The sequence below is a fragment of the Megalobrama amblycephala genome, linkage group LG14 (genome assembly GCF_018812025.1).
Source record: "Megalobrama amblycephala isolate DHTTF-2021 linkage group LG14, ASM1881202v1, whole genome shotgun sequence".
In the NCBI taxonomy this organism is placed as follows: domain Eukaryota; kingdom Metazoa; phylum Chordata; class Actinopteri; order Cypriniformes; family Xenocyprididae; genus Megalobrama; species Megalobrama amblycephala.
In genome coordinates, this window is record NC_063057.1 from 2,999,058 (window position 1) to 3,021,122 (window position 22,065).

General features: G+C 37.9%; 1 protein-coding gene and 1 long non-coding RNA gene across 5 annotated transcripts in view; both read left to right on the forward strand.

Moving 5' to 3' along the window:
* Positions 1-1,820: 1,820 nt before the first annotated feature.
* vegfab (vascular endothelial growth factor Ab) lies at positions 1,821-13,097 on the forward strand. Of its 4 annotated transcripts, none has more exons than XM_048154429.1 (8): positions 1,821-2,609; positions 3,753-3,795; positions 4,413-4,609; positions 4,867-4,943; positions 5,318-5,350; positions 7,649-7,714; positions 10,092-10,235; positions 11,594-13,097. In XM_048154429.1, the coding sequence occupies exons 1-8, from the start codon at positions 2,442-2,444 to the stop codon at positions 11,613-11,615; spliced, it is 750 nt and encodes a 249-aa protein (XP_048010386.1). In that variant the 5' UTR covers positions 1,821-2,441; the 3' UTR covers positions 11,616-13,097. The 4 variants fall into 4 exon arrangements, with proteins under 4 accessions (XP_048010386.1, XP_048010385.1, XP_048010388.1 ...); XM_048154428.1 differs by having other exon boundaries at positions 1,822-2,609; positions 10,089-10,235; XM_048154431.1 differs by lacking the exon at positions 7,649-7,714 and having other exon boundaries at positions 1,823-2,609.
* A 7,384-nt stretch (positions 13,098-20,481) lies between these two features.
* LOC125246264 overlaps positions 20,482-22,065 on the forward strand; it is a 31,621-nt gene continuing 30,037 nt past the window's right edge. Inside the window, exon 1 of the long non-coding RNA XR_007179808.1 lies at positions 20,482-21,669. This is a non-coding gene — a long non-coding RNA (uncharacterized LOC125246264). The remainder of the gene's footprint in view (positions 21,670-22,065) is intronic.

Below are 22,065 nucleotides of genomic sequence, written 5' to 3' on the forward strand. Positions count from 1 at the left end.
GATATGCAATCAGGCTGTCTTTATCTAATGTACAGTATTAAGACACTTTTAACATCATAAATTATTTTGGTAATCTTACTCCCAAGTGGCTTTCACTGCATGGTTAATGGTTAACATGGGAGCCAAGTCCAGTGTTGCCATATCTGGGAAGAAAAACAAGCAACCTATCCTGACAATAAATCCCTTAAACTTGCCTCACAAAAATAAGCCTACATAAGGGATTCCAGTTGTTTGTGCTTTCTATGGATTTGTATGCTTTATGGATCAAGGGGAATTGCTTGATTTCCTTAATCTGATTTTTTGTAGTATTAACTTAGAAGTGATCAAAATTATGCGACTGTATGGAAAATAAGCTCAAAAACCGATACCCTATTAATAAGCCCAAAATTACTTATGCTAGGTGGACATGGCAACACGGGCAAGCCCCTAACACCTGCTATACGTGTAGTGACAGGCAGATGGCGCCAGTGCAACTTAGTAAACCAAATGAGTCAAGAACTTTAAAAAGGGGGGCGCAAAATATAAGGTGTTTTTTATTATTAAAAATTATTATTAAAAGAAGAGCTAGCATAGGCCTATGAGATGCTTTTAGTCTCGTGAACCGAGTGTCATCAATTCTAAGAGGAATTTATGTATTGGGATGAGAGAAGGAATCTTGTTTGAAAGCACAAATCTACACAGACTGTTCACAACTGCCTACGTGTGAAATTGCCACAAGGGGAAATTTTTTCTCTAACGTTACTGAGATGCAAAAAATATGTATTGAAAAAACATATCCCTCAATCTGAAATACAAATACAAAACGACGGATATTTGAACTCATCTTTTTGATTAATGTAATATTTCTGTCTGAATTTGTGTCTATGGAAACCGTAATGTCGTCTTGTAAATCCGAACGGTGGTGTTGTGGAGTCTCGCGCCAGCTGGCCGGACTGACCGCGACTCACATGTCCAGCGTGCGCTATAGAGGCGAGTCCGTCGTTCCTGCGCGCGCGCGCGTCCACACACACCTGTACGTGGTGATGGACACACACGCACACTTACACATGTGATCACGCCCTTATTACCTAGCACTCTATCCATTTTCCATGCAACCTTGCAAATGACCGAGAAGCCCCAAAAAGGCGTCAGCGCTCCCGTCATGTGATGCCGATGATATTCAAACTGGGATTACGCACATAGGCTACTGTAGACCGCTATGCATCTGCACGTACGACCTATCATTACGCATATGGTATTACTTATTATATGTGAATAGGCGAATTAATTACATGTATTTTTAAAATGTTGAAATGTAATATGCTTAAAGAAATATTATATTAGAAATTCTTTTCTCTCAAATTTTCCTGGGCTCACTATAGATTCCCCCGCTTTTTATGCAGCTATTTACCATATAAACATACAATATTTGAACAATAAGGATTTGAAACTGAATTCAAATTATTTTATGAGCTACAGTTGGCCAGTTATACTGCGTCGCTATGGACAACGGTCATTATTCAGAAATATTAGACCATCGAATGCCGCGATTGACCAATAAAAATCAAGTATTTCAGAGAGCCATGCAATGTAAGTTAGCCTGTACAAACTTGCAATAAGAGGGCTATAACTGTTTTCTCATGTGATGAAACACTAGACCACTTTTATATCAAATATCTAAACATAATTGATGCCAGCACTCTAAGCTCTCGTTTTATTGGAGCTCTTACAGTTACCAATAAGTCAACATTTGCGCATTGAACTTAAATGAGACACGACACTGAACGCCGATCCGTCCCATCTGACACCACTATAGCCACGCCCATCGCAGTGACTCGTCCAATGGCGTTGAGTTTCAATCACTGTGGTCCCAGAACTGACCGACAGCTGAAGCTGTTCGTTAAAACCGAGGAACGGCGGCGTCCCTGATCATTCATAACGGCAAGAGGGAGAACTTGAGAATCAAGCCGACAAATCCAACAGGAAGCGGAATTAAAGCAATGTTCATTCGTAGGGACTAGAAGTGCGCTTGGATATCGCATTCTCTCTTCAGCGTCTTTGTGTTCTCACTGGTATCACTGTATGCTCCACTAATAACACACTGTTGGCAATACTGAAATTTATATCGGCGAGTGAGTTCCTTATCCATTCTGCGTCCCTTTCCCAATGAACCCAGCGCACTTGGAGACGGGCGGCAGGCTAAGCATGGGATTACTTTTGTGATGTGGATTGTAATAGCCTTGGAAGAAAAAATTGATCTACTTCTCAACAATGTGAGAGGACCTGCGTCCTGGATTCTCATATTTCTGGATATTCTGAAAATAATCGGCAACAGCTGAGAGACGTTGTAACAGTTTCCGTGGATCTCACGGTCTCTCAGGTGTCTGCATGTGTGTTGTGGGACCAACATGGGTTTCTTGTTGCACCTATAGGTCGGACCCCGTGTGAAGAAGCCTCTACTCATGTCTAACTTGCTTTCTGAGACCTTTACCGATGCGTTTGCTAAAGTCCGCCTATCATCGGATAGGGTTTTAAAAAGAGTTATTCGCCTTATAAATTCAATCATGAACTTTGCCGTTCGCGTGCTCCAGTTATTTATTGTGACGCTTCTGTATTTTTCAGCTGTCAAGGTAAGTTTTATATCCCTATGCATATATATATAGAGAAAGACGCCGACGTATTGGTTGAATTTTAAATAGTGTTATTTCGAATGTAATGTGTCTGCGCCACTATTGGACGTCCTTGTGTTCCCCTTGCGAGGTCATTGACTATGTTTTGCCAAGCGCTTCAAAATGACTTGAACAGGCAAATCTGACCATCCCACATTGAGCCGTTTAACACAGTAGACAGGTTAGAATCGGGGGAATCCAACGATATGCGCAATCAGACTCCATTCAACTGTTGGGAAGTTTGTTGTCGATTATGGTGAAGGCCCTATCATAGCCACCTTAGTGATATTATTACGCTTTAAAGGCGCAGCTACAGTATAGCTCTTCAGACGGACCGGGGCACCAACATATCCGGCATCGGTGAGACCACAATATAAAGAAACAAATCATTTAAGTTGTGATTTGAGCATACCTTCAGAAAATCTTTACCAAACAGACTTATTCTTGATGAAATTCGAAACTTTATATTCAAGGGCATGGATGAATACTATAAAAATTGTTAATCAGACAGTTTGATGAGAAGTTTGTGCTTATGGCAATGGCATCATGTGATCAAGTAATGCATGTAAACCCAAGAAAAAGTTCCGCCGGTCTAAAAGGCTCAAATGAAAGGGGAAAAAAGCTTCACTGAGAAGTGCACGTGTCTCCAAAGAGCCTCTGCAAAATCTGAAGTGTGTGAAATCCGACATGTTCACAAGTCTCTAGAACAGAGTTCAAGTTTTGACTGTCAAGGCCAAGTTTAAGTCAAGTGTCAGATTTTTCAAGTCTCAAGTCCTTTTTTGAAATAAATACTATAGGTTAATGTTATTATTGTATATATATATGTACTTGAGTAACGTTATTTTTAAAAAGCAATGTTTATATAGGCTACACAAGCAAAAATAACCATTCTTTGTGATTGCTAACCTTATTACGTTTTTTTAATGAACTTTGGTTTTGAAATGAAATTAGGTAATTTGTTGCATCATTCTAAAACTGAGGAAATGATGCTGTGGTGAATAACTAGTCAAACCTGTTGGGACTCTTTTGATTAACGATTGTGAACAAATATGTATAACTGAACACAGTCTTTAAATACGAATTTCTTTTTTATATATACCACAGAGTGCCTACATACCGAGGGAGGGAGGCAAAAGCACATATGACGGTGAGTGTCTGTTTGAACTCAATGGTGTCATCTAGAGACTGGACACATGCGGAGTCCCTGAGCACAGCGCCCTCTGGTGGATGGGTGAAGGAGGGCAATGCTGTGCCTTTAATCAAACTGACACTGTATAGGTTAGGATAAATTGTAGTATTTATTAGAAGCACATGATCCAGTGTGGTTTGTATTACATCTGAACACAAATCTCCAAGGGATAATTTGGAGTGAGCATTGCCAAACCTTTCATTGCTCAATCTCTGCTAAACCCAGAGAACCATGTTTCATTTAAGTGTTTTTCTTCTTCATGTAAAATGAGAGACTCAATCAGCTTTACAGAATATACACACAGGCTACTTTTGGGTCTTTTGTGTGTGTGTGTGTGTGTGTGTGTGTGTGTGAAGTAGGCTGAGTGCAACTCAAGGAATGTACATGGTTTAAATGGACACCCATGTCAGTCACAAATTCCAAGAAGGGCTCCCAGATTTCCAAACAGTGTTGGCCTTGAAAAAGGCCTAGAAAAAATTGTGCAACTCTTGGCCAAAACGGTTCTACATTTTTACCAAAAAAACAAACAAAAAATAAAACGATGAACTGATTTCCCCTTTTTCTCTAACTTGCAGTGGTGCCATTCATGGAGGTGTATAACAAGTCACTTTGTCGTCCTCGGGAAATGCTGGTGGAAATTCATCAGGAATACCCTGATGACATAGAGCATATCTTCATACCGTCCTGTGTGGTTCTCACCCGCTGTGCTGGGTGCTGTAATGATGAAATGTTGGAATGCACCCCCACCATCACATACAACATTACCTTGGAGGTCAGAGACCCCTAACTTCCAGACTGTTGCTCTCTTTTTCTTTCTATTTTCTCCCACTATCTTTTTGGAAACCCTACACTCCTCTACTTTGTCTCCCATACTCAAACCCTTTATCTCTCTTTTTGGCCAAGCTAACAGTTTCTTCTGAATAAAAGTAGCCAATTTTTAGGTAGTGTTGAATGTAGCTTTTACTTAACACTAACTGCCTGTATGTCTGTGATGTGGCATTTTAATGTGTGTTATTGCTTTTTCTGTAGATTAAAAGAGTGAAACCACTCCGTCAGCAAAGTGACTTTTTCATGAGTTTTGCAGAACACAGTGAATGCCAGTGTCGGTAAGAATCCTCATTTCTACACCCATGCACACACATAGCTACCTAAATGGGGACAAACCATTTCATGTCTTACCAATGAAAGAAAATCTTTTCCATTTTTAAAATATAAACTTTTCTTGAGGACTTTACTATACGGAAGACTATCAGATTCATCCAACATTTGGGGACACTTCTTTGTCATCTATTATCTGTCTGATATTATCTGCTCTATAATTGTATTTCTAGTTGTGTTAATATAATTGAGGGGTATAAGTGGATGTTTTGTCTGTTCTGTTTTCTGCATGTGCAGATCTTTAATTGTGTGTGTGATTGTGTGCTCACAAACAAACAATGCTTCCTGAGGTAATGTCTCGCTCTTTTTGTTGCTCTTTCAGGCTGAAAAAAGATCTTCCAGAGAAAAGAGAAAAGTGAGTGTCATTGTTCTAGTGTGGTGATGATGTGTGTGTGTGTGTGTGTGTGTGTGTGTGTGCTTCTGTCATCGCTTTATTTTGTCATTTTCCCCTCCATCATTCTTGCATTCATTCTTGTTCCCTAATCTCTCTGCCTTTATCTCAGTCACTCTTATCTCCAGCTAGGTGTATTCCTTCCTGTTTTCCTTGTCTCCCTGATCCCTTCATCTCACCTGCTTTGCTTTTCATGTTATATAAAGCCATAAAATCTGATGGTGAGAGAACAGTGGAACTCTTCACTGTTGTTTTTAAACACATGAACCGAGCGAACAGGTGATTTAGAGCTTGAAAATCATTAGTGGCAACATTGTCAAACTAAAGCTACACTAAAAGTAGGACTAGGCGATATAATGTATGCATGATATCTTTGCAGGCAATATAAATTTAGACAACATTATAGTAAACGTATAGTAAATATGTTTTTATTTGACTGTTATGTTGTCTCTAAAGATGCGCTTTAGAGTCATTTTGTGATCCCTACTTGTCTCACGACAATCGGTGAATCAGTTCAGCTCTGATTCAACAATTTGTTTGTGTTATCACTCAAAAGTATACATATTAACGTGTTACTAAAAATTATTTCTGTCTTATAATAATACATACACATTCTTCCTAAATGTCCTCCACTTTGTGAAAAATAGTGTGGAAAAGTAGATACTAACTATATTGTATAGGGACACAATGGCTGTTTAGTTGAAACAATAGCTCAAAAACAAACACTTTTAAGCTATATTGCCCAGCCCTAACCCAAAAGACCAGAACTACTGCTTTTGTTAATCCAGCCTTCTTCAAATGAACTGAGATACTCTCTGACCCTTACACCATTATCTGATCTCTCTTCCTATTTGATGTCTTCATGTCGTTGCACGTTGCTTTCTCAAGCGTGAATTCAGCTCCTCAGGTGTGTAAAGAGCTTCGTGAACAGGTGTGTGAGTTTCGCCCGCTAGTTCAATGCCCTCGCCCCACATTCATCTCTGCGTCGGCTAAGCTCTGCTTTATGATCTGAGGTTCATTGAGGTAACAGAGGGATTTGTCATCTCTGAAGTGTCTTTACGTCCGGCGATAAGACACTGGTTTCTGCGTTTGTTTACGAGCCCATTTCCACTCCTCAGAGATACCGCAGCGGTCAGTCAACCTCCTCTCTGATGACTCCCTCTCACCAGAGAATGTGGGCCGAAGTGTTTGAAAGTTTACTGAAGTCGAGTGTGTTGATCGTGTGGCAGATGTGTTACGGGTCAGAGGTTATCTCTAGGGGTTTAAAATGTTTAAATGTTTTCTGGTTCTGGTAAACAATTGGCCCTTTGACACAGAGGCTGTTCCTTGGCAGAGCACCGTGTCCACAGACGCTGCCTCATAACGTGATTGAAATGTAATCGTAGATGATAACCAGCCTGATTTGTCAGCTGTGTAGGAGCAAATTCAACTTTATAGTCCTGATGTTCTGTTTAAAGAGCTTCAACTTCGTATCATTTGTTAGAGACGCCTTTATGAAATGATTGATTCAATTAAATGTTTTCAAATATTTTTAGTGAATACTGCATATATCAGCCACCCTGCTCTCTACTTATTTTCATTGAGCATTGAAAAACTCATATTGGTCAACCACTAATGCAAATAACCTTAAACAGATCGCAGCACATCAGTTTGTACTCTGATTGCGAGATAGGGGAAAGTTCACATTCTTACTGCCTGACGTGTCTGACGTGATATGCCAGGATTTTCAGCTATCCGAAAGATAAATGGAAGTGTATGTCGCTGATAATGCGCGTTCATTTGCTGATTGATCAGTATTCTCGTTATAAAGCGAGCATTTGACGGTTTCCATTAGACTTTGAGAGTTAAAACTCTCCAGTAGACTTTGATCTTTGGCTCAGTTTGAATCAGTTTGTCTGTGTTTTGCACCAGCCAGGAGTCCTGCTAACATTAGTGATGCTTTAATGTGAAGATTTAATGCCTTGTTTATTTATTGAAACTTCTTTCGTGAGAGAGAATCTGAAGAATTGGCGAATATTTTCCCAGAGCCTGGCTGGCTTTTCATTTCATATTGTCTCTGGAGTTTGCAGTTGTGTCAGGCACTAATACAAGAACAAGAAGAGAAAGATGTGTTTTAGTGGGACATGTTTACTGATGTTTCCATCTGGATCATTTTAGCACTACGTTCACTGCAATCTGACTGTGTGGATGATCTTTTGCAACAACTCCGATTCAGTTTTTGTTTTTCGATGTTCTTCTTTGTTTGTCATGTTCCCTTTCCAGAAAACCCCGGAAGGGCAAAGGCCAAAAGCGAAAGAGAAAGAAAAACCGTGAAAAAAAGCGGGATTTGTACGTCACCTCTGCGTTCGCCTCCTCTCACCTGCACCTGAGTTTGGCACTCTTGGTTGTCAAATTAATTTGGGAGGAGATTTTATGCCTCCTTTAATCAGTGCATTTCTGTCGGACGGTGTTAATTGCCATTAATCCATCAACTCCTCTGCCACTTAATTAAAACTGACCAAAACCACATGCTCGATCTCTGCTCTCACAGAGCTTGCCTTACTAATGCCGACGCACATGCTAAAACCATTAACATTAACAATGTTTTGTCAAATTGTTGAGGACTTTTGTAAAAGGCACAAACCAGTAGAGTGCCACAGTGACTGTCCACTATTTTTAGTCAGAATTATTTTCCCATTCATTTTCCATTCAGTCTCCTTAGGCATCTTCGGTAAAGAGTTCTAAGCCTTTAACCAAACCAGTCAACTCCAGGATGAATATAGGACTACAACCTTTGATCTGAACAAAGAACGTATTTGGAAAAAAGTAGTCTTTTATGAGAGAATGAACTATTCATTCCATGCAGCATTGTGAATGATGTAATCCAAACAAGAACCACAATACACTAACAAGTCTGACAAGTCATTAATTGTAGGCATATAATAATATATATAGAGATGCTACAATTTGACATGAGATGTTTATTGCAAAGTAATGAAGTATATTGATTGTGGATAAGGAAACTCCTTGGATTTTGTCACTAGCAGCGCTTAATGGGAATGGACAGTCTCAGAAGTTACCTAGCAAAACTAGATTTGTTATCATTTCCAAGGTTGGTTCTCAGGTTCTCTTATTGGAGGATCTTGCTTAAGGATTGTGAGTAGTGCAGCATTTCATGGGAATTCAGAAATGAAAAATTGCAAAAGCACCATCTACATAAGCACCATCACTTAACAGCCTCTGAGCTCATCTGTTTTTCAATGGGGAAAATGAATGGGATTTCTATTTCTGGAGCTGTACAGTTGCACTCTATAGGTTGTGCCACAGGACCCAATAAATCAAGCTCTATGATCAGAGGAGGTGAGCAGTGGGGAGGTAGCCGACATAAAAACTTAACCGACCCACTCAGCATGGCTTTCCGTTGATGGTACTAATCTGTTACAATATTTCTGTTGGAATCACAACCTTGTTTGTGCCGCTTCCTGTTTTTGGAATGTTTTTTGTTCTCATCTTTTTTTTTTTTTTTTTTTTTTTTTTTATTGTATTAGGACCATCATCCTCACAATGGGTCTGTCTTCTCTGACATATGAGAAGGATTGTGTGAGATTTGCTTTTTTAATTCATTGCTGTGAGTTTGGTCTTGTCATGCTGCGCGAGCTCTGCCGCACAGCATTACGAAAGTCAAAAAGCCTGTTTACTTTGGTGCTTCTCCCAGTAATTGGGAAATTAAATGTGTTTCAATGAAAAAGAAAGAGCGAAGAAATGCACACGAGGACAGTCTGCTCCTGTGAGACTAATGCTTTTGAGGTCAGTATTTTTCTGAGGGCTGGGGTTTGGGTTTTCATATTAAAAAAATAAAAATTTAAGGCCTGTTGTGACAAAGAGCATGAAAGTATGTTTTTATTTGCACCACAATTATTCACACTGAATTTATGACAATCTCTGAAAAGATGGATTTCAAATTTGGATGTAAAATGTTATTGTGACTTGATGCTAAGAAAATTATTGAGATGTGGTGCTCATGTAGGTTTAAATCTGACATTTCCTTAACATCTTCTCTCAATATTCCTGTCCTTTCTTCCTGCTAAGAAAGTGGCCAAAGCACAAAAATGGGTAAACTAAAGTGTTGTGCATGTTTTTCATGCCAATCGTTCTTTGTGTAAATAGGCCTGTTGTGATTTAAAGTCAGGTCAGGGTTAGAATTTGGTTTTGATAAGCCTGTCCTCAGAGCAATATTGACTTCAAATAAGGTCACTTGGCACAAATATATGTGTGAATCTTCCTCTTGGAGTCCATCATTTCGTACTGTACATGTGTCCTGATGACCCCGATCCAACACTACAAGAAGCAATAAACTGAAACACTGGATTCTCACTGCGCTCTCTCTGCCTTTTATTCCAGTATGCTTTTCTAAAAAGGAAAGAGTGAAAATTAAACAGTTTATGGTTGTTTTCATTATTTTCTTGCATCAACTGAGCTTGCAGGTGCATGGCCACATCCTGCCTATAACTTCAGCTATTTACACTCTACAAAACCCCCTAGGACCCTCAGAAGGGATGAAACCATGGTACCAGACCAGGGTGACTCAAAAAGTATACTGCTTGACTCACCAAGTGCTTGTGTGTGTATGTTTGGGTGAAAGTGTTTAATAATGGCAATGACTATGTATCAGCAGTAATCTCCCCCAATCCTTCTCCTTATCTCTCATTCTGTCTCTCTTCAGTAGTCAGTGTGAGCCTTGCTGTTCTACATGCTCTGAAAGGAGAAAAAAGTTGTTTGTTCAAGACCCAGAGACGTGTCAGTGCTCCTGTAAACACTCTGAAGCCGACTGCAGGTCTAGACAACTAGAACTCAACGAAAGGACCTGCAGGTGTGTTTGTAAATCTACACTTGTTTGTGCATCTACACGTTAGTGCAAGACTGGCCTTCCTGTTTTTGTATTGTCTTATACATCCCTTGACAAAAGATGTGTTGTTCAGAGGTTGGTCTTTCATTTCAAGCAATAGGAAATTAAATGAATACTCTTATCATTTACTCATCGTCATGTTGTACCAAAGCCTTATGACTTTACTACTTCAGCAGAAGACAAATGGAGATGTTTGGCAGAATGTTCATACTGCCCTTTCCTTTGAAAGTGATGGTTGCTGCTTCTTTAAACACTCAAAAAAATGAATTGTTGGATTTACTTAAAAAATAAGTGTCAAGTGGTTCCACGCAAAAATATTGAGTAATTTGTACAAAAAACTATTTAGTTGAATGATCAAAAGAAATTCAAGTAAAGCTGACAAAATTTCTTTGAGTAAATACAAATCATTTGAATGTCACTGTTACATAATATTTTACTTAATAATGTTATGTTGATTACGTAAGGTGAACACATTTTTTGAATAATCATTTAAATAAAAAGGATACAACATATCAGAATGCAGCCCCTCACCTCAAAATGCACTCAAAAAATAACTAATTGAACAAACTCAATTGAATTGAGAGCAGGAATTTCATCCTATAAACATGCGTATATGAGTGCGCACAGCCTAAACACAGGCGACACTCTTCTGCATAATGGTAACCACAAAATGCAAAAACATTACAGAAACTACTCTAAATGTCCAACATAACTGAACATTAAACACTAACATAAACGAACAACATCTTTCCCTTTACTGAAAAACACATAAAATAACACCTTAATCCCTAAATTTACTCTCCTAATGCAGTCCCTTGCAAAGCATGCTGGGAACTACGGATCCACTGCACATTTAGTTATGTCAACAATAAAGTTGACTGAACAAACACTAAGTAAAGCTGACAATACTCAATTTTAGTAGAAACAACGCAGTTAAATTATGTTCATGTAGTTACATGAGTTTTTTAAGTAATGTGAACAAGGGTGGTTTGAGTGAAACTAACAGTGAAAGTTCATTTTTTTGAGTGAATATCAACTTTGTCCCAGATGTTTCTCCAAAACAACTGAAAGAGTGTAAAAAATGATTGACAAATTGGAAGAATTTCATGAGTTGTATATTGGTAAATCAGAGTATGTCAGTTTGAGACATTGATGCATCTCTTCTGAAAATGTAGGAAACACATGTAAGATACCCTGTTTGTCAAAGGGAGCCTTTATTTGGCAGGAACCTTGAGCAAAGGTTTAAACTTCTTCCGTTCTAGGGTAGGACAATTGAGATGTTACAGAGATTTCATTTGTGATTTTTCTACTTACTTTCCCAGATGTGACAAACCAAGGAGGTGAACCGAACAGACTTGAGAATGGACTCTGACATGAAGGAATTTTTCACCAGTAATTCACAGCACTTTGAACTTTCAGCTTTGAACTTTGGTCTCATTTTTCCATCACGGAGATATTGAGAGAATGAAGTGAAGGGGTTTGGGGGAGGTGGGGGGTTAATAGTCAATGAAATGGTCTGTCTGTATATTTTCATGATTTTCATGTGTGTATTAAGCGAACCGAGAGACTGAAAGCACAGGATTTGATTTGCTGCTAAAGGGTCTTCGCAAAAGACCTACGTAAATGTTTCTGATCTTGGCTGGCGTGCGTAAAGTCGGACGTACTCGAAATCAAAGTCATACTCAACGAATCACATCACTGGATTTGGGTCTGCTGTGCAGTTTTTCATTTGAATCGAAATGTAAACGAGATCAAACAAAACATTTGGAGGACTGCAACAATGCGTCAGCGTCCATTACGCGCTGTGGAATCATTCCTCCCAGTACATGAACACTGAGCACTATGCGTGTTTTAAGAGATGGATAAATGACTGGAGTTTTGATGGTAGACAGAACTGAATCTGCCGTTGGAATGTCACACAGTGATACCATGGAAACCCGCTGGCCGCTGTGGTAAATGTTTGCACCAGAGCTCTGACCTTGACGAGGCAAACCCAAGAGGATTTTGGTCATATTCACTCCTTAAAGGGATATTCATTCAATATATGACATATTTGGAAACCACTTTGAGTAGATCGTGTGATTAGGTTCCATGCTTTCACACTACTGGGGATTTAAGACAATGATTTTGTGCTAGGTTTTTCGTTGTCGTTCAGCTAGTCTTGGAATTTTCGTCCAAATCTATTCCCCCAAACAATTCAGTAATTTATGATTTTTTTAAATTTTTTTTTTAGAATATTTTCAGTATTCTATCTCTTTGTATTTAATTTGACCTATTTATGTGCAGTGTTAAGATGGATCTTCTTGGCCTCTGCAAAGCTCCATGGCTGTCTGGAGCAAAAAAGCTTTTCATCCTATTTTATTTTCCGTAGATGAACAGAGAAACATTCCTATTACTGATCATTGAGTTATGTTGCCAACTGCCTTGACTTTGCCGCCTTACTGCAGATGTGTGTGTGTGCCGTGTGATCTCTAACAAACTGTGTAAATGTGATTTTGTGTGCAAACGAGGCTAGTGTTTGTGTGTGTGCATGTGTGAGTACGTTTTGGCAAAACAGTCTTGATGTCAGTGTGTGACATACGTATTGAATAACAATATAGCAGCCAAATGTATATATAGGCCAAACCAATGTCACCATTTACTTCTACTATAATAAGATCTAACAAGCTGAAACAGTATGCTCAAATGTGGTCTGATTTGGAGTTTTACAGTTTAAACATTATTTATTTACTCCATGTAAATATGTTGAATATTAACATCTTTTTGTGTCTATGTAATGTAGTACAGCATATTTATTTTCAAATTATATTGCCTTTTTCTATAAAATTTTGTTTGAATATTCTTTCATAATTTTGACATGTCGGTACTGTAGGATAATGTGAAAACACTCCAGACGCATTGTTTTCATTCAGGAGCATGTATGATGTTAATTCTTGGTATTCTTTTGACTTTTACTTTTTGTGGTCCAACCGCGAATAATTTTCTTTAAACTAAAAACTGCCATCATCTGCCCTATTAGTTTAAACCAACCCGATCTCACGGCAATTCATACGATTTCGTACGACCTCTCTTGTACGAATTCATACGTTTTTTGCTAAATCGTACGTATTTTATGAGTTGCCAAATTGGTATGAATTCGTACGAATTACCTACCCCTAACCCTGCCCCTAAACCTACCTGTCACTGGGGTTTAGACAAATTGTATGAATTTGCATGAATGACCTACCCCTAACCCCGCCCCTAAACATACCTGTCACTGGGGTTTAGACAAATTGTATGAATTCGTCCGAATTAGCCACCTCGTAAAATACGTACGAATTGGTCATGAGATAGCATTGATTTAAACTAGTCCCAAAGAAGATAGATGTTTGATGCTCCTGCATGTCTCTATTGTATCCATACATACTGTACAGTATTGCATTGGCCACATCCCATTTCTCAGCGTTTTTGGCTTCCTCTTGTTAAGTTTAGCATCAGTAAACTTTTCAATGACACTTTTCTAAGTCACTGACACAACCTTCATACCGAGCTGTGGTATCATTTACTACAGTACACTCAATCTTAGCAGGAACAGTATTGCCTGCAATCCTGGAATAATTCCTAAATTTCATGAAAAATGCTTTAAAGTCCCCCTGTGGTGAAAATCAATTTTAAAATGTTGTTTATATGTCTATGTGGTGTTTTTAATATGCTTTAAGACAAACCATGTGCAAATTTATATGTCAGCACCATTGCTGAGTATTTTCTCCTCAACTGTAGTGAACCAAAGACAGTTTTAAAAATGGTGTTTGAAATCGCTGGTGTTTCTGATGTAACAAACTACCTTGTAACCAATCACGTCATTGTGTGATTGTCGATGAGTGGATCTCTGAGCTGGTGTGAGTGGAGGCGGGGCTAATTTGCATATTCGAAAAACGGTGTATACTAAATGAAGCAAGGGTGTAGAGTTACATTCAAGCTATTTTAAGGCAAAGATTTTTTTTTTTCAAGAAAAAAACATTTGAATAGGTCATTTTGGTGATCAAAGATGAGTTTTTAGGGACAAAATCATTGACTACAGGGGGACTTTAACATTTTCATGACAACTTTATGCACTTTTTTTAAGTGTTATTTAAAATGCATATCAGTGTGTTTGTTTTTGTTTTCTTTTATTAGTTGTTGCTTAGAGTTGCATCGCTTACAGATTCTACTCTAAAACTGTATTTTTGTCCAGAATGTGTCCTCCACGTGGTAGTTCAGTTTCTGAGCACATTATGTAGGAATGTTTTGGTTTGTTAAACTCTATAAAACATACAAATGTTCAACTAGCCATTACCATTCCAGAAATGTCCCATATGTCTCACTAAACCTGAGCTGAAGGCTCCATGTGATCATCAGAAAGGCAGCCATCAGTAGATCAGTGTTAATGAGGCTTAGGTTTAAGAGCAATTTTTGGATTTTTGCGTGTTTGTTTTGAAACAGACGATTTTAGCCTGAGCAGTGCTCCACTAACACTAGATTAGCCACTATGTTTGACATAATATGACCACGTGAAGCACTTAAGAGCAGAAGCTTAACACTACCTATGAAATATTATAAGATAATCCTCTTGCCACCCTCCACCCACCTGCACAGGCCCCTCAGCTGCTTAAATACCCCAAGAATGTTGTAAGTGACTTAACCTGTGATTAGAGGAATTTTGGGCTGGCAGGTTCACGTCTCCGGTGTAAATCATCATAGTTTTGGATCTGCCAGTGAACTTTACCCCACCAGTTTAACTTGGAGTTAAATGGCATGAACCGGAAGGTTGCAGGTTTAAATCCCAGGTATTTCATGAATTTCTGCCAATCATTCTGCCATGTTTCCATAACTTGTTACTGATATAATTGAAGTACAGCTGTTTAAAATATTTACCTTAATATTTATAAATGAATTTAATATTAAAACTTGTCCTCATTCACCACTAACTGTTACTTGTAGGTTTATTCAGAATCAAATTCCAACTAAATCTTGCCTTAATTGAAATTAAAATATCATGCATTTTCTATACTCTCTGGTAATATGCAAAATTTATATTTGCCCTCAATTTCCATTGAGCCCTGTTATGCAGCGACATTTTCCCCTTCAAAAACAGTGGTTTGATGGCTCAAACAGTAAGTCCAAAAGTACATTTCTCACACAGTGTGTGAGTATTTAAAAGGATAGTTCACTCAAAAATGAAAATTCTGTCATCATTACTTCCAAACCTGTATGAATTTCTTTCTTCTGCTTAACACAAGAGTAGATATTTTGAAGAATGTTGGTAATTTTGTAGAATATGGGTAACCAAACAGTTGATGAGCCGCATTGACTTCCATAATCTATTTTGACTAAATAATGGGGTGTGGTGCAACTACTTTTACTATCTTACTGCTTGTGCTCTTTCATTGTATACTTACTTTCAACCCTGAAATAATGTCAAGGTTAAATGCTAGTCAAGAGAAATTTAATGGATTATTATTGTTATTATTATTATTATATTATTATTAATGTGTAATTTATGACAAGCCACACAAAAACTATGCAGTGCTTCCATAACTAATCAGCTATCAGTTCAAATTAAATGATCTTTAAACTTACTGTGACAAGGTTGAAATCATGATAGTAACTTTGCAAGGCTGTAAACACCACTTTTGCATATATATTTATAATGCATAAATGTGTCTATTAGACACAGTTTCCTGAGAATGAACCGAGAATGAATATAGATGTGGGTTCAGATCCTTTGGGACATATAGATCAGAGAGAGACAGCACTCTGTCTTGCAGTTCCTGACATTGATTTTATTGTTTAGCAAGCGGTCATAAATTGGTGCCATGTGTAATTGTCATGTTGCTGAAAATAAACTGGAATTTACCCTCGTTTCCAACAGTGTGGTGTGACCAAGGTCTGCGTCTTTAAAAATCAGAAGCAGTCCACACCTACCTGTAGAGACGTGCACTCTGTCAGGAACATAAAATCGTCCAATGGCATCATTACTCATCTGTCCACGTCTCACACCTGTGTGTGTGTGTGAGAGCATCAGATTAGGTGCGTGCTCACTTACACATACTGCATTTGCATGTAAAACCACCATCATCAATAATGTAGTCATCAATCTTTTATAAAATGGCTATATTTAACATTTTGTTACCATAGACTACAGGATAAGGAAATGTCTTTGAAGAAAAAGAGCACAAGAAAGAATGATTAAATTTCCCATTTGAAATTTCCTTGATGAAAAGCTTTGTGGTTTAAATGTAAAAAAATCTGCCATGATTTAGAATCAGATGCATGTGTTATGGATTGTTGTCTGACAGACTGCATCTAATTCACTTAAGTTTGCTTACAGATTACATAAGATTTGCAAAGAGACCTGATGACATTTTGAATTTGAAGTCCCTTCGGTGAGAAATGAGCTTTGATCCTTGTGACCAACAAAACACTATTTCGATGTGAAGAATGTTGTATACTCAAACAGGAATCAAAGTGGTTTTATTACGAGGAAACTCAATGTATTTCCTGAATTGGAGCCACCTTTGAGCAACAGATGACAGGGATCACAGTTTATGTGTGTGTTCTGTTATTTAATACATATACAAGAGTTCTATATCTCTCTGTTCTGCAAAGACCAGTCAGAAATTAACCAGGGCTTGGGGCAAACAAACAAACAAACAAACAGATATTTCAAATTTCATGATAGCAAATTTCTATCATGAGACTTTATCTGTTATTTAACATTCAATATGTTTAGGCTAGAATCTGATTTTGTGTAATTATGAGTTTAGTGCCTCTGCAGGTGCCAGATCTGTCAGATTAGTTTGTATTCACTGTCGTAGAGGCAAGTGATGTTGAATGTAACAAGTATGAAGTGGTCTTTCACAAAAAAACAAACAACCCCAACCCCACATGAAAACAATACCATTGCAAAATAAAACTGTAATCAGCCATAATTGTTTATAAATTCATTTAATTTAATTGATTAAATTATTTTACATGACATACTGAAGTATTGAAAGCAAAAAAGATGTCCTTGTAAAGGAAAAAATACCACTGATATTCAATATTTACAGAGGGTAAATATTGCTGCCTAATAAAAATAAAAACTACATATATACATTTTCTGAAGAAAATGTGGTGATTGCCCTGGCAAAACTTGACACTAGGCAGTTACTAGAGTCTTCTGCGTGATTGCTAGAGCCAACTCCTATATCTATACAATGTTCTGGTGCTGAGATATGACTTATGTTGGTATATGGTTGCTAGGGTCCTCGAAATGGTTGCTAGGGCATGGATAGGCAGTTGCCAGGATGATAATTAAAGACTACTAGCCGGTCTGAGTCAAAAGAGCTCACCCCCATGTTGTTAGGATGGTCCAAATGGTTGCTAGGGTGTGGCTAGATTGTTGCCAAAAAGTGTTTGCAAAGTCCCTTTAAAACAAGTCATTTCACTCTGCGGCCATCTTTGAAATGCCTCTCGGGCATGCAAGTGCAGCTCATATCTCTTTGAATGGGAAACCATCAAATTCTCCACCAAGCTTACAATTAAATTTCAGATTTGAAATCACCAATGAAATCTGACAACAACTGTCTCATAAATTTTGTTTCTAAACGCTTGAATCATGACAAAAAACTGCATTTTTCAGGCTGGACCAAGCTAATGTGCATGCCCAGTCCTAAGTGTGTGTCTCAGGACTGTTTTTAAAGGACTGTGTGGTATAATGACTTTACCAATTGGCAATTGGCTCATTTATTTCGAAGGTGGGAATTATTCCGCCATATTGCGCGTTGCACATTCTCCCATTCATAGTAATACAAGTGGACCGTCTTTCTGTATATAACATCTGAGTGTTTGGCAGTCAGGGTGCTGTATGTGGTTGCTAGGGCGTGGCTAAGTTGAACTGTCGCCATTTATTGGTTGCTTGCTAGGATGGGTGAAATGAGCCCACCCCGAGTGTCTATGTGAAGATATGATGTCACAAAGTTCTGTCTAATTTTAAGTCTGTGGGATTTTTTGCTCTATGACAACCTGGCTGTTGTCATGACAGTCCTTGCGAGTATTGTTTTCTGTTGGTTGTGCATGGAAAAAAAAAATAACAATGCATATTTATATTTAAATAAAAGTAACATGTGATATATTTGTTTCCCACATTTCTGATTCCTATGTAAATATGCTTGTGCCACATTAAAAAGCACTTTTGTCTGGGGGATAAACCACGGCAAAAGTGATCAATGATTCCATCAGTGAATCATACAATGAGTCACACAATAAGGCTTTTCACTGTACTTTACACTGGGTAAACGTCTTTTAAACCTGGGTTTCAAAACCAGTTTAATCCCATGGGTACAAAGAAGTTTCACATTTAATTAAAAAACTTAGTTTTTCTTCTCTGACCTCCCAATTTCAATCAAGAAGAGAATTATTATGCATTAAGTTGATGTCAGAGCGGGAACTTGGTCAAATGTGATGTAAGTAAGCATGGAACATATCTGTGAAATGACTCCAGTGTGGAGAGAAGCCCAGGACTGATCATCTCTATCTGTGCCGGTTTAAGCGTTAAAGGGATAGTTCACCCAAAAATGAAAATTATCCCTTGATTTACCCTCAAGGTGTAATCTTCTTTCAGATGAACACAATCGGAGTTATACAAACTTTATAATATTAGAGAATGGTGCTCCTGATTTTGAAGTCCAAAAAAGCCATCATAAAAGTAATCCATATGAATACAGGGGGTTAAAAAGGCCTTCTGAAGCAAAGCGATGGGTTTCATATCCATATTTAAAACTTAATAAACTAAAATAGCTAGCTTCCGGCAGACGGCCTATGCAAATCAACTTGCGCTAAAAGAGTAAAAGAGTGACGTATGATGTAGGAGTAGCATAAGCTTATATGCCTACTTGGTTCAAACATATAAGGCTGGGCAACAAACTCAAGCTTTTTTTTCTCTTATCAAAATCCTCCAACATTTCTCCTAAAAAATTCCCATTTTAGACTTCTAATTCATGCCTGGTGTTTTGTTTTGCTCTATCCTATTCGTCATTGCATAACGCGTCAGGTCAGAAGTTACTCTTTTGGCGTAAATCGATTTGCATAGGCCGTCTGACGGAAGCTAGTTATTTTAGTTTATAAAAATTAAAATATGGATATTTTTCTTACAAAAACCCATTGCTTTGCTTCAGAAGGCCTTTATTAACCCCCTGGAGCCATGTGGATATCTTTTATGATGGATGGATGAACTTTTTTGGACTTCAAAATCAGGAGCGCCATTCACTACCATTATAAAGCTTGGAAAAGCTGTGATATTTTATAATATAACTCTCAATTGTGTTTGTCTGAAAGAAGATATTCATATACACCTAGGATGGCTTGAGGGTAAGTAAAGGGATAGCTCAGACAAAAATTAAAAGTATCCCATGATTTAAGTATGTACAAGTCATGCTTACTTTCCCTTTAACTGTCCTCTGAACCTCTCTCTTATTTCCCGTCTTTCTTACACCAAAGATAAACATGCAGTTTTTCTTAGATCACACATTTTGGAAATGTATAAACAACCTCTGCACACTCAATCAACATCTGCAAGACTAAACACACAGTCATCCACACACACAAACACACAAAGACAAATTATCTCATTTGCATTTAAATAAACACTCTGGATTTCTTTAGGCTCTCTTGCATCTCTCTTTATACTTATTGGATCTCTGTGACTTTAAACAATGAATATGTGAGTCTTTGTTGGGATTTCTCTAGGATTTTTACTTGAAATTGTAAACTCAAGTGTTACGAAGCCCTGGGTTATCTTATATTCCACACTTTGATAGTTTACTTTGGGTTAGTTTATCGTGGGCATTCAGGTTTACAGATTTCACACTGTACATGTGTAAACCCTGGGTTAATAATCTCATTTGCATATTTATAAGGTTAATATAACTGATTGAAGAAGTGGTCCATGTGCAAAAAGTATTTTTATTACTCTGATCACTATTTACTTTTTTCCTCTCTGCAACTTCAGTGTGAATGAATATTCACATTGCACAGCCCATAATCACTAAAACAGATTACTATTGGTTTTCTGTTGCTAAAAAAAAACAACCCTCTAACCACACTTCAAAATTGGTTAAAAGTGGCTTCAACTCTGGGTTAAAAGTCTGGGTTATTAAGTGCAGTGCGAAAAGCCTGTGTGACTCATTGTGAGTTTGTTTGAACTATTTGGCTGCAATATTACTTGGTGGGGGAAAATGTGTAAGAAGAGTGATTGAAATGAGTGTGCGGGTCACCTCCCTATTTGATAAAAATCCTCACTCTCTCTTCAAAGTCTCATAGGCCCTTTTCATATCTTTTAGATCTGTTTTAGAGATGAGTATATTTGTATTTGAGTGACAGTAGGTAATATTGTGTGTGCTCTGACAGGGCTCTTTAGCACATGCTATTGTCTGTCACATTGTCTCTATTTCTTCTTGAGTGTTAGCGAGTGATTAGTCTTTAGTGTTGCTAAGAGACCAGTTTAAAGCATTCCACACATATTCCGTTTATTCCTTCATTCCAGGCTGTTAAAATCATTGACATGTGATTAGTGTCTCTTCTGGGGGTTGAGCTGATTCAGTGTTTCTGTGTTTGGGTGTTCCCACATGAAAGGATTTAAATAGTAAAGTTTAAAGTTTTTTTTTTTTTAAGTTTTTTTTTTTTTTTATGTGCATGCATGTGTATTTTTGTATATGTTAGCAGAAGTATCTAATGTTTTGGTTTTTATACAATTCATATTCAAGCCATTAGAAGTAAGAATTTATTGAACTCTCATTAGAGTATTAGTAGACTGTCTGCTTAATATCTGTTAGCAAACTCTTTATTTTGATGGTCCCCCAACAGACATTCTACTGACTAGAAGTAACTTTTCAACTACTACATGTCAACTTACTAATCCGAACCCTAACACATAACCCTAAACCCTACTAACAGTCTACTTCAGTCGACTAATACTGGAATGAGAGTTGTTGTTACTTATAATTAGTAGAATGTCAAAAGTGGACCATCAAAATAAAGTGTAACTGTCACAGAAACGGTCTCTGTGGCTCCCCCCAATCGCCACCTGAGGGCACCCTCACCTGAATACTGATCATTCCATGGACTACATTTCCCATACCACGTACCCGGGCTGATTACACACACACCTGTTCCATATCTTCCCCGGACTATAAATGACTCTCATTCCCCATCATGCTTCGTGAAGTCTTGTTTTGCCTAGCTGACATTTCTGAGCGTTTATTCCCTGTTTGCGATATTCTGTGTATGACCTTGGACTGCCTCGTTACCCTGTTATCTGCCTGCCGCCTGCCTTGTGATATACCTGCCTGTCTACTGATTACCCCTGTCTTGCCTGCCGCCTGTCCTGACCCATTGCCTGGTATTGTTACTGTTTCTGCCTTGTCTTCTACACTGCTGTTGCTGGTATCTGACCCCTGCCTGTACGACTACGATATTATAATAAAGCCGCATATGGATCTCACCGAGTCTGCCGCCTCGTTACAGTAACGGATTTATTTTTATTTTTTACATCTGGGAGAATCTCACATGGCCTTGCACTCCAAATTGAAAGAAACCTCACTAAAAGTGACAATTTTAACTCAAATTGCTGTTATGCATCCAGATGAGTTTGATAATTTTTTTTTTGTGTGAATTTGAATATTTGATTTAAATTATTCTAGAACAAATGTAAAAAAAAAAAAAATAAAAAAATAAAAATCATCATCCTGTCTAGATAGAGAGATTTTTATTACAATCAGTCCTACCATGCTGTATA

What these genes read in the sequence shown, in the direction of transcription:
- vegfab (XM_048154428.1), top strand. Translation starts at nt 2,442, where the DNA reads ATGTCTAACTTGCTTTCTGAGACCTTTACCGATGCGTTTGCTAAAGTC. An exon ending in AGGCAAAAGCACATATGACG is followed by an intron (nt 3,796 to 4,412) that starts GTGAGTGTCTGT and finishes TCTAACTTGCAG; the next exon opens with TGGTGCCATTCATGGAGGTG. An exon ending in CTTCCAGAGAAAAGAGAAAA is followed by an intron (nt 5,351 to 7,648) that starts GTGAGTGTCATT and finishes TTCCCTTTCCAG; the next exon opens with AAAACCCCGGAAGGGCAAAG.